The 15,695-nt window shown below is 30.7% G+C and overlaps 1 protein-coding gene and 2 long non-coding RNA genes across 8 annotated transcripts; 2 read left to right on the plus strand and 1 right to left on the minus strand.

The window, feature by feature from the left end:
- The first annotated feature begins 3,656 nt into the window (after nucleotides 1-3,656).
- On the plus strand, nucleotides 3,657-5,860 carry LOC149738292 (uncharacterized). The gene is made up of 2 exons (XR_016384632.1): nucleotides 3,657-4,016; nucleotides 4,300-5,860. It is a non-coding gene; the product is annotated as an uncharacterized LOC149738292 (long non-coding RNA).
- On the minus strand, nucleotides 5,808-7,784 carry LOC149738293 (uncharacterized). Of its 2 annotated transcripts, XR_016384631.1 has the most exons (4): nucleotides 7,502-7,784; nucleotides 7,174-7,284; nucleotides 6,928-7,019; nucleotides 5,808-6,372 (listed from the first exon to the last, which is right to left on the minus strand). It is a non-coding gene; the product is annotated as an uncharacterized LOC149738293 (long non-coding RNA). The 2 variants fall into 2 exon arrangements; XR_016384630.1 differs by lacking the exon at nucleotides 7,502-7,784 and having other exon boundaries at nucleotides 7,174-7,495.
- A 228-nt stretch (nucleotides 7,785-8,012) lies between these two features.
- On the plus strand, nucleotides 8,013-14,956 carry LOC149738294 (CLK4-associating serine/arginine rich protein-like). 5 transcript variants are annotated; one of them, XR_016384629.1, is made up of 11 exons: nucleotides 8,014-8,372; nucleotides 9,246-9,346; nucleotides 11,248-11,376; nucleotides 11,685-11,872; nucleotides 12,209-12,480; nucleotides 12,762-12,828; nucleotides 13,195-13,248; nucleotides 13,449-13,556; nucleotides 13,818-13,919; nucleotides 14,483-14,585; nucleotides 14,728-14,956. XR_016384629.1 is itself a non-coding variant. In XM_089874941.1 (11 exons), the coding sequence occupies exons 1-11, from the start codon at nucleotides 8,247-8,249 to the stop codon at nucleotides 14,845-14,847; spliced, it is 1,413 nt and encodes a 470-aa protein (XP_089731067.1). In that variant the 5' UTR covers nucleotides 8,023-8,246; the 3' UTR covers nucleotides 14,848-14,956. The 5 variants fall into 5 exon arrangements, 3 of the variants coding, with proteins under 3 accessions (XP_089731068.1, XP_089731067.1, XP_089731066.1); XR_016384628.1 differs by having other exon boundaries at nucleotides 8,018-8,372; nucleotides 13,815-13,919; XM_089874941.1 differs by having other exon boundaries at nucleotides 8,023-8,372; nucleotides 13,195-13,291.
- The last annotated feature ends 739 nt before the right edge of the window (nucleotides 14,957-15,695 follow it).

Consider the following 15,695-nt stretch of genomic DNA (forward strand, 5'->3'; position numbering starts at 1 on the left):
TAACCCTATCACTACAATGGTCGAATGAAATCGATCATAAACAAACCAAAAGTAACCAACAAAGCGGGTTTAAGTCGCCATTGATGACTGTGGAGCAGTAGATAGAATGCATTTATTCGTGTATTATAACTCATTAAACTTAAGGCGTAAGGATTGAAGTTTGGTAAACAATATGTGTAAATAGGCTTTGTACAACTCCTGTACCATGTGTTGACATGTAAACTTACACTATAGTTAACCTTGTCGTCGCTTAAAGACGTTTTTGTGAATTTGGATAAACCGTAAAAAGTTAATATTATTCATATTGTGGCGGCTGCATAATGATTTATTGCGAGCAGTAAACTAAAAGATCGAAGAAACGAGAGACGCGGTGTTTATACCAAAGATAACGATAAGAAAAAGGCACTCGTCTACGCTTCGGTGCCCACACGCTAATTGTGCGGTTTTAAATCTGAAAATTTAGTCTAAAAATTATTAATATATATTTTACGATTTGATTTCAATCAAGAGATTAAAGAAAAATGCTAGAATTGAGAATTAGGATAAGTGCGGAAAAAATCGCCCTATCAGCAACGACAACAACAAAGCCAAGAACAACTGTTCGACGAAAAAGGATCTATATGACCACTACCGTGCTAAAAAAGAGTAGTACGCGCAACTGCCCAAAACCGTGATACCTATATACACTTTTTGCTATTCACGTGAGTGACGTGGCCGCCAAGTCCGTTCCCATCTCGCTTGGTCTCCATTGTAAAAGATAGGCACACAGTGGTTTTAACTTTTTATTCTACACCAACTTTTCAAGTTTATTAGGCCAGTTTAGTTATTTGGAAGGTTCAGGCGGGCTTCTCTAAAACACGCAATCTACACAACCTACGCAATCTCCTCTAAAACACGCAATCTACGCAGTCTTGTTTTGTCAAATTAGTAAACGAAGTTTTTTAAATAAACAATTATATTATTTAACCAAATATGTCCTAAACTAACGCAATCTATAGAATTAACACATAGCGCCACCTTTCGGTCAAGTCACGCAATCTACACAATCGGATATATACATAATCTGCACAGGCTAATTTTGTTAAAAAATTAACCAAGTCTTTTTAAATAAATTTATCTGTCATTTAACTGTGGTATACTCAGAATATCAACTCAATCTACAGAACAACACGGTAGACAGTTAACGACAAATTTAAAGTATGCATTGCAGCTGAACGTCATCAAACGTCAACTTTATGTTTAAAAGTACTCGTTCAACACATTTTTTTCAATTTGCTAGGTAGTCCAGTGCAGAGTCCGTATATAAACGCTCTGGTCTAGTGGTTAAGGTTCTGATTTTGCAATTGTGTAGCACGGGTTCGATTTCCGCTGTCGGAACATTTTGTTGAATTTTTTTATTGTTTTTTTGTATGTAGGGTTAGGAGTTAGGGGTTAGATAAATTTATTTAAAAAAAACTTGGTTATTTTTTTAACAAAATTAGCCTGTGCAGATTATGTATAAATCTTAGATTGTGTAGATTGCGTGACTTGACCGAAAGGTGGCGCTATGTGTTAATTCAATAGATTGCGTTATTTTATTTTAGGACATATTTAGTTAATTAATATATATATTTATTTAATAAAAAAAATTGGTTTACTAATTTGACAAAACAAGACTGCGTAGATTGCGTGTTTTAGAGGAGATTGCGTGTTTTAGAGAAGATTGCGTAGATTGTGTAGATTGCGTAGATTGCGTATTTTAGAGAAGCCCGGTTCAGGCTAACAGTTTAGCGCTTGTTTAGGAATTTTGTTTAGGAAAAAGTAAAAACGTTCAAACAAGCGGTTTGTTAGAAATGAAGATGTAATTTTAACTTATAAGCAATACGTATAAAAACAATACGGTCCTCCAACAGCATACGCATTGCGCCTATAAGTTAAAATTGCATCTCCCGCCAGTCCTCCAGCAACCGATAGGAGTTTGCATGGCACCGTGGCTACGTTTTGCTTATACGTTAAAATTGCATCTCCAGTTCTACAACAGTATTATATGTATTTCTTTATAAATTAAAATTGCTTCTCCAGTCCTCCAGCATATACGTATCGGTTTTAAAGGGCCTAAACACACCCCTAATGTACTTCGCTTTAATCGATAGAGTGTGTTTTTCTAATTCCAACGACACCTTACTTGTTTTAATCGGTTCTGTATAACCAAAGATATTCCAGCTCAAACACCGTGAAACTCAAAAAACTGATTTGAAAGTTGCGTGGCGAAAAAAATGAGAAGTGTACTACCCACGTGACAAATCACGTCACAAAATTGTTGAAGCGTGGCCGCTCTCATTCAGAAAGGCGAGAGGCAGTGTTTTCAGCGAAAAACGGGAGAACAAAAAAAAACGCAAAATAGCACAAAAAAACGCAGGTTTTGCTTTTACGAATGAATCAGTCACGTGGCTAGTACGTTCCTATGTCACAATCACGAAGCTCGTAGTAAAAAAAAATAGCGCTAGAGATCACTGTTTGAGGACGAATATCTCCGCCTATACTGGACCAATTTTAATAAGCAAAGTATTTTTGGAATCAATAAAACGGTCGCTTCATGAATTTACCATAAAAAATAAAAGTGACGTGGGGTGTGTTTAGGCCCTTTAAGTTAAAATTGCATCTCCCGTTCTTCAGCAGCATATAGGCGTCAGTCGTCACAAACCCACGCAAAAAGACCAAGGTGATCCTAGAATACAGATATTATAGCGGCCATTTTCGATACCTTCTACTGGTGCCACCAACCTAAAATTTGGACACTGTACTAACTAGACCCCAGCGGTACCGATTCTGAAATCAAAAATTTAAAATTCCAAAAAATATTAATTATGAATATTAATATTCGTCATAAAAACATACTTATAGAATTTTCGCACGCACCAGCTTTGAATATGTTGTAGCGCTACTTAATAGCTACAAAATGAAACTTTTTTTTCTTCAAAAAAATGGGGGCTTGGGTATGAAATATTAAAAAGTATGACCATAACTTGAATCATATAAATATCAAATTTTCAATTTTTTTTGCAAAAATATAACTTACGCATACATCTATGTTGGTCACTAACATACCATCCCCATTAAAAAAATAATTAATTTTATTTTTTTTTTAATTATGAATATTAATATTCGTCATAAAAACATATTTATAGAATTTTCGCACGCACCAGCTTGGAATATGTTATAGCGCTACGTATTAGCTACAAAATGAAACATTAATTTTTTTTTAAAAATGGGGGCTTGGGTTCAGAATACAGACAAGTATGAGTCAAATATCTCAAATCATATAAATATTAAATTTTCTAAAAATATTCGCGAAAATATAACTCACGCATACATCTATGTAGGTCACTAAAATATCATTCCCATTAAAAAAATAATTAATTTAAATTTTTTTTTAATTATGAATATTAATATTCGTCATAAAAACATATTTATAGAATTTTCGCACGAACCAGCTTAAAATATGTTATAGCGCTACGTATTAGCTACAAAATGAAACATTATTTTCTTCAAAAAAATGGGGGCTTGGGTTCAGAATACAAACAAGTATGGTCATAACTCAAATCATATAAATATCAAATTTTCGATTTTTTTTGCGAAAATATAACTTACGCATACATCTATGTAGGTCACTAAGATGTCATTTCTGTCAAAAAATAATTAGTTTAATTTTTTTTTAAATTATGAACATTAATATTCGTCATAAAAACATATTTATAGAATTTTCGCACGAACCAGCTTCGAATATGTTATAGCGCTACGTATTAGCTAAAAAATGAAACTTTCATTTCTGTCCATTCATTGTCGTCTGATACAATTGAATCGAGCATATCAATTAAAGACCCTAATCTTAGAGGCTTCAAGAACAAAAAACCTTTGGTATTAATTGAAACAAATAAATTAAATTCTTGATGTTTCTATACTTACGTACGGATAGGATAAAGTAAATGGTGCGGCAGTCGAAGACTTTATTTAAATTCAAAGCATCACATTTGAATGTACGTATTTACTGTTTATTATATTATTTTTTATTATATGTATAATTTTTGCGTTCGTGCAAATAAAATATATGAACAAGGAATTATAGTTATGACTCATACTTGTCTGTATTCTGAACCCAAGCCCGCATTTTTTTGCAGAAATGAAAGTTTCATTTTTTAGCTAATACGTAGCGCTATAACATATTCGAAGCTGGTTCGTGCGAAAATTCTATAAATATGTTTTTATGACGAATATTAATGTTCATAATTAAAAAAAATTAAACTAATTATTTTTTGACAGAAATGACATCTTAGTGACCTACATAGATGTATGCGTAAGTTATATTTTCGCAAAAAAATCGAAAATTTGATATTTATATGATTTGAGTTATGACCATACTTGTTTGTATTCTGAACCCAAGCCCCCATTTTTTTGAAGAAATTAATGTTTCATTTTGTAGCTAATACGTAGCGCTATAACATATTTTAAGCTGGTTCGTGCGAAAATTCTATAAATATGTTTTTATGACGAATATTAATATTCATAATTAAAAAAAAATTAAAATTAATTATTTTTTTAATGGGAATGATATGTTAGTGACCTACATAGATGTATGCGTGAGTTATATTTTCGCGAATATTTTTAGAAAATTTAATATTTATATGATCTGAGATATTTGACTCATACTTGTCTGTATTCTGAACCCAAGCCCCCATTTTTTTGAAAAAATTAATGTTTCATTTTGTAGCTATTACGTAGCGCTATAACATATTCTAAGCTGGTTCGTGCGAAAATTCTATAAATATGTTTTTATGACGAATATTAATATTCATAATTAAAAAAAAATTAAAATTAATTATTTTTTTAATAGGAATAGTATGTTAGTGACCAACATAGATGTATGCGTAATTTATATTTTTGCAAAAAAAATTGAAAATTTGATATTTATATGATTCAAGTTATGGTCATACTTTTTAATATTTCATACCCAAGCCCCCATTTTTTTGAAGAAAAAAATGTTTCATTTTGTAGCTATTAAGTAGCGCTACAACATATTCAAAGCTGGTGCGTGCGAAAATTCTATAAATATGTTTTTATGACGAATATTAATATTCATAATTAATATTTTTTGGAATTTTAACTTTTTGATTTCAGAATCGGTACCGCTGGGGTCTAGTTAGTACCATAGTTTAATAAAGAAGTAGTTTCACGGGTAAGCGATATCACGTGGTTCGTCACGCATGACTGTGGTCCCACTCCGCGGCAATTTGACTGGCAGAGTATAATGTTACTTGTATTGTGTTGGTTAGTAGGGCGTCTCTAATGTTTGGTGTAGCAACACAAACTTGTCTTACAATATAAAAACTAAATAGTATCCATGTTCGCAATGACAACATCTAAGTACTGCAGTGAGTGTATGTGACTAGTATTTTGAATTGGTTTTTATAACGATTTTCTGTTGTTTTTGCTACCAGACTTCGTTGTACTTGTATACCCCAATACCCGAGGTCAATTAGCAATTATGTGTACCATTTCTGTAGAGTCTGATGAAATCATTCAAGAATTTATGAAAATACCTGAGTTTGAAATTGAGAAAGCATTGATACAGAAATGGGTTTGGAATCACAGAAAACTTGTTCAAGTCTACCTACTGAAAGACTGTTAAAAGAAATAATGAAAAACTTAGATCCTTCAAGAGAACTTACAAAACACGGAGAAGTGTTTGCCAAAAAGTGGATAGCAAATGCCAATTGCAGTAAAAACATTGACATTCTCAAAATCAATATTGCAGACTACCCATCCTGTCATGATTGTAATTGTTTTTTAATCCAGCACTTCCCAATAAATTCAGTGGTCCGCATTTGTTGTTAATGCTTAGCACAGAACGCTAAAAAAGTACAAGAAATATTGATAGCACTTCTGGACTTACTTATAAAGACATTAGTGAAGTGGAAAAAGATGGAATTAAGTATTTGGCTGGTTATACCATTATGAAAGCTTCAAAAAAGTTTGGATCCGAAATGATCCGAAGCGATTTAAAACGCAAAACAAAATAAAGCTTTCCAAACTGTTGACCACACATTTGTTTTTTAAATTTGGATCTCGAGGAAGCACCTCTGTCCTGATTTAAAAACAAAAATAGTAAAAAATCTAAAGAAAAGATAAACTTGGATAGAGCAGCAGGTCAGATCAGAGAATAATCACTGTGAGTCAAAAGGATGTTGCTTGTTATACCATTTTTTAATAATACAACATAGTTTTCTTGGTCTTTGTTCTTTTATTATATTTTAGTTACGCTTGACTTCTGTCTGTAGTGATCTGTATTTCTCATTTTGGTTTTTCTAGAATTGAAACATCTTGTTTTTTGAAGAACTGAAATAAATAAACAAGCAATGCTTAAGACAGAATGTGTTATGTTAAAGTACAATAGCTTGCCAGCATATAGTACTGTTGTTGAGAGGAGTAGTAAGTGCTATAAAGCTAAGACGTGGCAACATCAGTTAGCAAAATTCTTGCTAGAAGAAGTGATTTAAATAAAATGTATGTTTGAACTATGTGGCAACTCAATGCCACTAATAAAATTGACTTCGTCAAAACAGACAATAAGAAATGCCCTGTTATCATCGAAACCCGGAAGTACACGTTTTCTAAATATGACTGGAGAATTGGGTAAAAAAGTGTTGTTGACACACATCTCTCAATTATATGATTTGGAAAAAAGTCTACCAGATTAACAACTTGGACCCGCCTGACAACTGCTCACATTAATCTAGCTTTTGCAAAGGTGTACGCCGTATAGCGTATCATACGATACCAGTACATATGGTATAATTAATAGACCCATTGTAATCAAATTAGAAATTACATAACAGATGAAAGTTAAATTAAATATTCAAGCTTTGTATTTTCTTTACAAAATTGACTTACTTTTAGATGGTACAACATTGTGTCTTGCACAGGTGAACACCCATTGTATATGATAAACAATCCAAGATTGATTTGGTTAGAAAGAGAATTTTCTGCCAAAAAAATGGAAAGAGTATCAAAGTTAAATTTATTAGCATATTTTGAAATCTGTATTGTAATATACGCCTAAAAGCTAAAAAAACACTATATGTAGATTTACAACTCATATTGATTTAAAGTTAAACTTTGAAATTACATGAAACTCACCTCAAAAGGGCAAAGAATGCTTCCGTTCCATCGCCAACTAATGAGAGTATACTGTTCACTACACGTTCAGGAACTTTCACACAAGATATGCTTGAGGCAATGTTTTGAAATCTAGTATGGATTTTATAAATCTTATCTGCCAATTGCTTTAAGTTTCAAAAACAACTAGGTAAGTATTCCCAAAACCCAGATATCACAGAAGCTGCCTATAGAACCCAACATAATATTTAAAGACGAGCAATTACGAAAATGAAGGAGGGGAATAGTTCTCATGGCAAACAAATGTGTAGTCAACAGTATTACACAAACCAGTTAAGTTAAAACAAACCTGTATACTCATATTATTTATATTTCTTCACCAACACCAGTTTATTTTATAAAATAAATGAAACAGCAACAACATACACGGCTGGTTAATTTTACACTTGCTTGTTACACTAAATATAATCTATTTAAATATCCCAAGTTAAAGTACAGCGCGGTAATGAGCGCACAGCTAATGCATAGAAACATAAACCTATCTATGGCTGACGAGTGGGATTGAAGTCAACCGTGACGAAATATAATAAAAGAACAAAGAGTCGGTGAACTATGTTGTATTATTAAACTATGTTAGTACAGTGTCCAAATTTTAGGTTAATGGCACCAGTAGAAGGTATCGAAAATGGCCGCTATAATATCTGTATTCTAGGATCACCTTGGTCGCAAAAAGCATATAATCGTGAGAGAACGTACGAAAAAGACAGCCAGTCCCTCAACCTCAGTCGTTTAGTTTCTCCGTAGTTGCGCGTCTTATTAATATTTTTTCTTTTGGTAAAATGCACCGAAGTAGGTCGAGCTGTATATGTTTTTTGCTGGGATCAACCCGTTAATTTTTTGGTGACTGTTTCGTTTTTTTTTACAAATTTCGTGCTACCTTCAAATTTATTTTAAGCATACCGGTAGGGAGGTAGTTGATCCATGATATAAATAGCATCTCTTATGTCTATTAGCAAATTTAGATTTATAGTTGGTTTTGCCCCTCATTAAAATAATTTACTTACAGCCACTTGTATTGTGTAAGAAAGAAAAGCATGTGGCATGAAGCTCGAAAACAAGAAAAAATTGTAAAAAAAGTTATCGTAGATTATCGTAAAAGAGCCGAACGTCGACATGATTTTTATGATAAAATTAAACAAGATCCTACAAAGTTTATGCAGGTGTGTTTATTTGTTTTAATTCGCCAATTTTAAGTTTGTTTTGCTGTTTTGTATGTTTATTTACCAGCCCCAATTTACCCAAAAAGATTATATAATTGTCGGTAGTTGTATGTAAAAATAGGATTTGTTTTTAGCCATTTACCAAGGACAACGCCCTTTCTGCAGTATATGGCAGTTCTTGACGAAATCCCATGTGTGCATGACTGTTGCTTTTTGCTATACTCTGCAGACTGGAACACATAGTTGTTTTTTTTCTACATTTTTTTCTAAGTTTTTTTTCTACATGTCAGCTGGTGTGACCTATGTTATAGTCAATGACCATTTTCGAATGATCCAAAAAAATGCCAAAAAAAATTTTTAACAATGGCTTAGTTAAAGTAGGCCAACCTAATTAATAATAAACACACATATTTAGAAGACTAAGTTTTTCATGTTGATTTTTATGGCCGTTCTGTGTGCTTTGTATAAATCCTTTTTATATATATATATACATATTATATATACATCCATTTAAATTTTGTTAAAAAGCTTTGTATTCTTTTATTTGACTATTTACATTCTCATTTTTATGGTACATTGAGTAGGATAACAGAATCCTACAATGGAACTTAAAAAACTCCAAAAAATTCCCCATTTTTTATTATAGGACAATATTCACCGAATCCTACCCATTTTATCTGTATTAAATAAATAAATATTAGTTTAAAATAAATATAGATTTCCTCAAACCAAAACATTGAAAACATTCATATATGGTTAAAGTCATTCCACCAAACAGTCAAGCTTTAGTAAATGGCAAGAATCTTTAAAGATATATATATTGAATATTTTTTTGACCAAGTGAGATGTTTCAATTTTAATTTCTTCACCAAGGTCCATGGAAGAAGATGTACGTTGCATATTGATGAGAGTGGGCATGGAAGTAATAACCACATGGTGGCATGGCAGGGTGATAAATCAAACATGATTGATCGGTATTTATTCGTTTCACTATACTTTGTTCAATAGTTATACAGTTGAATGCCTTTGATTCTACAATTATATATACAGACGTGTTAAAAGCGCCTTTTGTCGGATTTTTTAAAAACCATTGGCAGTGATGGCCAGCAGGTAAATTCAGAATTTGTTTACTTCACGTCTGCATAACATTTGTAGGTTCTGTTAGTGGTTTGTATGATGTTAAGTAAAGTAGGGTAATAAAAAACAATCGTGTACTTGGAGTAAGAAAGGACCCCTAGCCGGCTAAATAAAACATTTTGTTGCAAACAACTTTTGTGGGTAAAAAAATACTTATTTGACTTTTTTTATCCTAACTTTCATTCTAAGTTCTAAATATTTTTTTCAGTAAAACACAAATTACTAAATCAATCGAAAAATTAACAAAAAAACTTTTTATGGGGTAAACTTTTTTTTGTTACAAGGCCATTCGTAATAAACTTATTATGAATGCAGTTATTAGCTACCTATTTAAGTACCTTGCTGCTAGTATTTTACGAACATTTCTACCTTAACGAACATTAAATTTGTGATAAAACTGATTTTTAAGATATGTAGGTATATTATTTTATTTAAGTTAATGATTTAATTGATTTTAAGGGTAATACAGCATCAAAAACAAATATTTTACAGCTTTGCCGCAAAGCTGCCGCATTTGCCTATATTTTCTAGTTATGATTTATGTTTCAGGTTAAGACTTTTAAGTTAGAGATCATTTTTTTTAATGTGTTGCTGAATTTAGTTTCACTTTAGACTAGGTTAGATGTCCTTTAGATTTTTAAAAGCCTTTACCATTTAGTTAAATCAAGTGTAGTACTTCGGTTACTTCTTGAGTTTTGTATAGGTTATGCAACTTATAGGCTTTGTTTTTAGTCTAAAAAATGTTATTTCTGGTTAGCTTATAATAAGGAAGTAGTAAGGTAAAAATGGTAAACTATAACTTCAAGAAAAGAGAAGCCTTAGAAAAAGGCGGTTAAAAATTCGTGGAAGATGTTTTGCTTTTGTGGAAAAAAGAGGAAAAGTTCGGATTTTTTATAAAATGTAGACTACATAGTCATACTGCATAAGTTGTAGGACTGATATTTATACTATTTCCCTGTACTTCCATTACTATTATTTTTTTCTTTCAATTAAGTTAAGTTGCTTTTAAAACCATTGATTTTTATTGCCCCGCAAAAGTTTTTTTACACCAAAGTCGGAGGAAAAAAACTGCACAAAATTTTAAACAAAATTTCAAATAAACATAGGAATCCTACATGTTTAGCACTGTGAGTCTGTGACCTTCGTGTATTTAAGTCATCGTGGCAATTTGGCTTTCTTGGCATAAAATTGTCATGATTGACATGTTTTCATTTTTGCGTTATGATAAGGTTCACACAAGAAATCGTTAGCTTATAGACAAGAACCGCGTTAAAAGTATTATATACTATGTGCTGTATGCAAAACGCTAAAATAGGACTGCAAATTTAGTATTTTTAAAAAATTTTATATATATTTTTTTTGATTAAAAAAAATATATATTTAGTAATAGTATATATATAAATATGTATATATATAAATATTTTTTAAAACGACTTTATTAATTTTAATTTTTTTAATCAGTATATATATATATATATATACATATATGTATATATATATATATATATATACAGTTTTAATATATATATATATAGTTTTAATATATATATATATTTATATAATAAAAATTATGTAATATATATATATATATATATATATATACTGATTAAAAAAATCACCTTACCAGCTATGTCATAATTACTTTTTTAAAATGCTACCTATGATATCTGTGGACTACAGGACTTTATTTAACAGTGATAACTTAAATTTGTATTATATATATAACTTTTATTTGCAGCTTTGATGCAAGAGCTCATTTGGATTATATTCCAAATATTGCAAAAGATCAACCTTCCAGCGACACCAGCAAGGATGTTCGTAAATCCAATTATGAAAGATTTCGAATATTGGTTTACAACAAACATAAGTATGTTTTTTCTTTTATTCATAAAATTAAATAAACATATATATATTATATAAATATTATGTTTTTATTGTTTTGTTTTATTTCCAAGATTGACTAAACACAATTTTTTATTAAGTTTTCACACAGTACTTGTGACACTCGCTCTTTTCTAAGTTTGAGACAATGCTGCTATCATAGACTTGTGCAACATGACACTATTAAACAATAAACTCAACAGGCATTAATTGGTTGTCTAGATTGTAATCAATAATTAATGATATGTTAGTGGTTAAACGATAACTCACATATTTTAGTGTTATATTTTTCAGATGCATAAAGGAGTCGGAACATTTAAAAAAAATCTTTATAAATGAAAGTTATGCTGGAGCTGTCCACCATGATGCAGAAGCACAGAAACAAATTTTAGCTCCGTCAAGAGCCACGATTGCTTTTAATTATGATTCTGTCAATGAAGGAACATCTAATAATTATAACAAACACAATCATCCACAAAATGGTATTTCTTTAACAGCATGAGGTTTAGTACATTATATAGCCTGTACATTTTTGAACACTCCTATTTTGTGTTACCTTGAAGGTAAAAACATTAAATCAATAGTTTCTCTATCACCAGATTTGTTTATTCTTTACTACACACATACTTGAATGGTAAAATAATGATTGCATCAGAAATATACAGTCCACTTATGTCTGTTGGTTTTACAGAATATTCAAACTAGTTATTTTAAACACTACAGATGTATCAAATATCATTTTTAATCAATTTTTTGAGTAAGAAGGTTTTTTTAGTGTATTCGAAAACAAATATTTTCAAATAAAGTGATTTATTTAGCTGAAAGTGAAGATGAATCAGATGAAGATTTCCTGGATGATGTTGAAGACATTCCTCTCCAACATCAGTTCAATCAAGATGTTCTTAATGATCTAGATCGATTTTCCATTGAGTTTGGAATGTTTAGTTCAGATTTTTCAACTTTTCTCAGCAATGACTTTAAAGCTTACATGAAGTTAACTCAAGCTAAAGCTGTTGAACACGAGAAACATAAGATGGCTGGTAAAAAGTCTCGACGAGAAAGAAGACAGGCAAGAGATGTTAAATTGAGGGTGAGTTTGTTTTGTCCAAAAGTAATATTGTAAATCAAAGATATCTGGTATTTTCCCTGACAATGGGATGAGAATTTGAACAAACCGTCAGTGACCACTCTGTTATTCATTAAAATGGATCTTACCTTATAAAACTTTAATTCTGAAGTAAATGTTGCTACTTTTTTGTTTCTGTGTGTTAAATTGTTCTGAGTTTTTAATATACAAATGGAAAAACAACTTTGTCATTTGTTAAAAGGATTTGTGACAGTTTTAAAATATACTCACAAACATTCTGATAGAACCGAGTGATTGGCAGACTGAGCTACATGCAATCTTCTAATGATTCTGATAAGAGCAAAGATTCAGGTTTTTATAATTTTATGTTGATAAAACTAACTTTATAACACAGCTATAGTTTTTATATTTACTGCAATAATTGAATATCTGCTCCAGTTTCGAATAATCTTTATAACTTGTGGTTGCAGCAGTAATAATGTTTAAAGGCACATAATAACTGAAATGATTCCCCCCTAAAAATACCACTAAAAGCCTCGGTCTAAATTAGAGGTGTGCTTAACTAAAAAATCCTTTGTTTTACTGAATTTGTGTGCGACATCTTTGGTCGACAAAGCGTTAATAAATTGTATTAAATAAGGTGGAGATATTTGAACAGATTCTCATTTCTCAATTATATTTTTACGATATAATTTCTTAAGTTTGTTTATATTTTAGATAGCAATTCATCAGAGGATGAAAGACCAAAGCATGGACAAAGTGGAGAGGATGGTGAAGAAATAGAGTTTATCACTAGTTTTGGAGAAAATAACAAGTCTGTTATTATTGTTCAGCATTTCTCATGTTTTAATTTTTCTAAAGACCTTAAATGAATCGTGACAAATTTTGTACAAACACTGGTTTGTTAAATTCGTAAGTTTATTAATGTATTCACAGGTTAGTTTTTAATTAGGTTTTTTAATGTTTTACAGTGAAAGTTCAGAACAAAAAAATTCAAAACAGAAATCAACACATAGTGATAAAGTTAAGTCAAATCACCAAAAGAAGTCGTATTCAAGTTCCGAGAGCAAATCCCGCAGGTGACTGTAATGTTTTATAGTGATGTTAATTGCATGAACAGATATCGGATAATTGAAAGTAATCAAAGGCTATAATAGTGAAGGTCTCGGGGCTATTTGTTAGAACAGATTCGCAATCAATAACCACGAGACCTTGGTCACTCAGCCTCAATATTTTATTTAAATATGGAACAATAAACCTTTATCATACCTTCACCTTAAAAATACCCTTAACAAAATATAAATTAAACCGTTTTATGTTTTGTCAAATGTTTGCAGCAGACAATCTCACTCAAGAAGTTGGACAAGATTATCATCACCGGATCGTTACTCGCATTCAGAAGATCAAAGATCACTTAAACATAAGTCTTCCTTGAAAAAAATGTTTGTTTTATATTACCATATGTATTTTAATAACTTGAAGGGTAAAGCATATAGTTTCATGTACCAGGTATATATCTCCAATACTATTTTAATATTTTAAACGTCCCAAAGTTAAAATTTTGTTTGTTTATTGATTTTTTTTAATTTTAAAAGCTATAAATTATTTAAATTTGTTATACATAATGATTGAAATTGGACATTATTATAAAAATTTAAAAAGGTTTGATTAAAAAGCAATTTAAATCTGATATTTTTAGGGTCATTATTCTTTAATATTTTTGATAAATTCATTCTATGACCATCATTTAATTTAGATATCACTCACCATTTTTATTTTAGTTGGCAAAGTTTTAAACCACCGCCTCTGTTTATATTTTCATGAAAAGATTTTATATAATTTTTAGGTTTAATTTTTTTCTGTAACTGATGTGTCAAATAGTTTGATATATGAAGTCTATGCTATAGCAGCCTGCCTTGATAAACTGTTGATAAAAGTTATTAAGTAAATGGCTTTGAATTGTTGTGGGACATTGTAGAGAATATAATCGAGAATTTACCAACAGAAGTGGTAGGGATAGTAAACATGGAGCGTCAGAATCTGATCGGAAACCAATAACTCCACAAGAAAAACTTAAACTTAAGATGCAACGTGCTCTTAAAAAGCAGGTAATTACGAATAACTAATGTTAGAAGTTTGTGATTTTAAAGTTTTTTTTTTAAATACAACAAATTAACAAAGTAGATAATGAAAACATTAGAAAATGTAAAAAAAATAAAACTATGTTTGAATTAATTGTTTACAACTTAGCTCAAAGCGGATAGAATTGCGACAGCTGAAAAACGATCACAAGCTTACCATGAGCAAGTAGAACGTGAGGAAGAGTTGCGTGAAATTGCAAAGAAAATTCGACGTAGAGATGATTGGTAAACTCTGTATATAAATTTTAACTGGCAGTTTTTGAAGTTGTGTTTGTGTGGTTTGAAACCGAACAGTTATTCAAATCCAAAGCAACAAAATAAAAGTAAATTGTTTCATATTCTTTTTGGGTGCATTAAAGCTATGTTAAATGTATTTTTTGGAAATCGTATTAGATTAGGTAAGGTTAAAATGCAGGGTTGAATTCTGGTCAAAATCCATTGAAACATTTTACTGTAGATTCAATAGTTAAAACTAGAATGCTATTTCAAGTGGCTTTTGTGAATCATTTTAAACTTTAATTGCAATAAATTTCATTGCTTTGTTATCTGAATTTATGTATTGTTTTGAAAACTCTTGTCTTATAAAATCCAGGTCTGGTCTAGTTAAATAAATTACATCACCATATTTAACTTGTGTTCCAGTCAAGCCTGGACCATCACAGTAGTAGATAAGTAAAACATGGGAGAAGATTATGTTGCAAATTTATGCTGCTATTTCTTTGAATTGTCCATATATTTCATGCATATGAGTTTCTGGGTCGTTCTATCTGTTTATCTGGAACGATAATATGGAACGTATTAACGTAACTGCAAAGTCTGAAGTTAAACAAAATATTTCTGCTGTTATGTAGGCCTATTTAGACGCTGCAGTCACGCTGTTTATATAGATATATAGATATATATATATATATATGTATGTAATATTTCTGTATATTTTGTATTGTGTAATTTTAGCGTAAATAAGCCTGTTGTAGAGAACACGGGAGAGGAAACGCATAAGCATGTAGAGAAAAATGGGAGAAGATGGGACACTTAGGCACATATTACCCAAATCAAAATAATAAAATAGATGACAGT

The sequence above is a fragment of the Ciona robusta genome, chromosome 3 (assembly GCF_009617815.1).
Source record: "Ciona robusta chromosome 3, ASM961781v2".
Classification (NCBI taxonomy): Eukaryota; Metazoa; Chordata; class Ascidiacea; order Phlebobranchia; family Cionidae; genus Ciona; species Ciona robusta.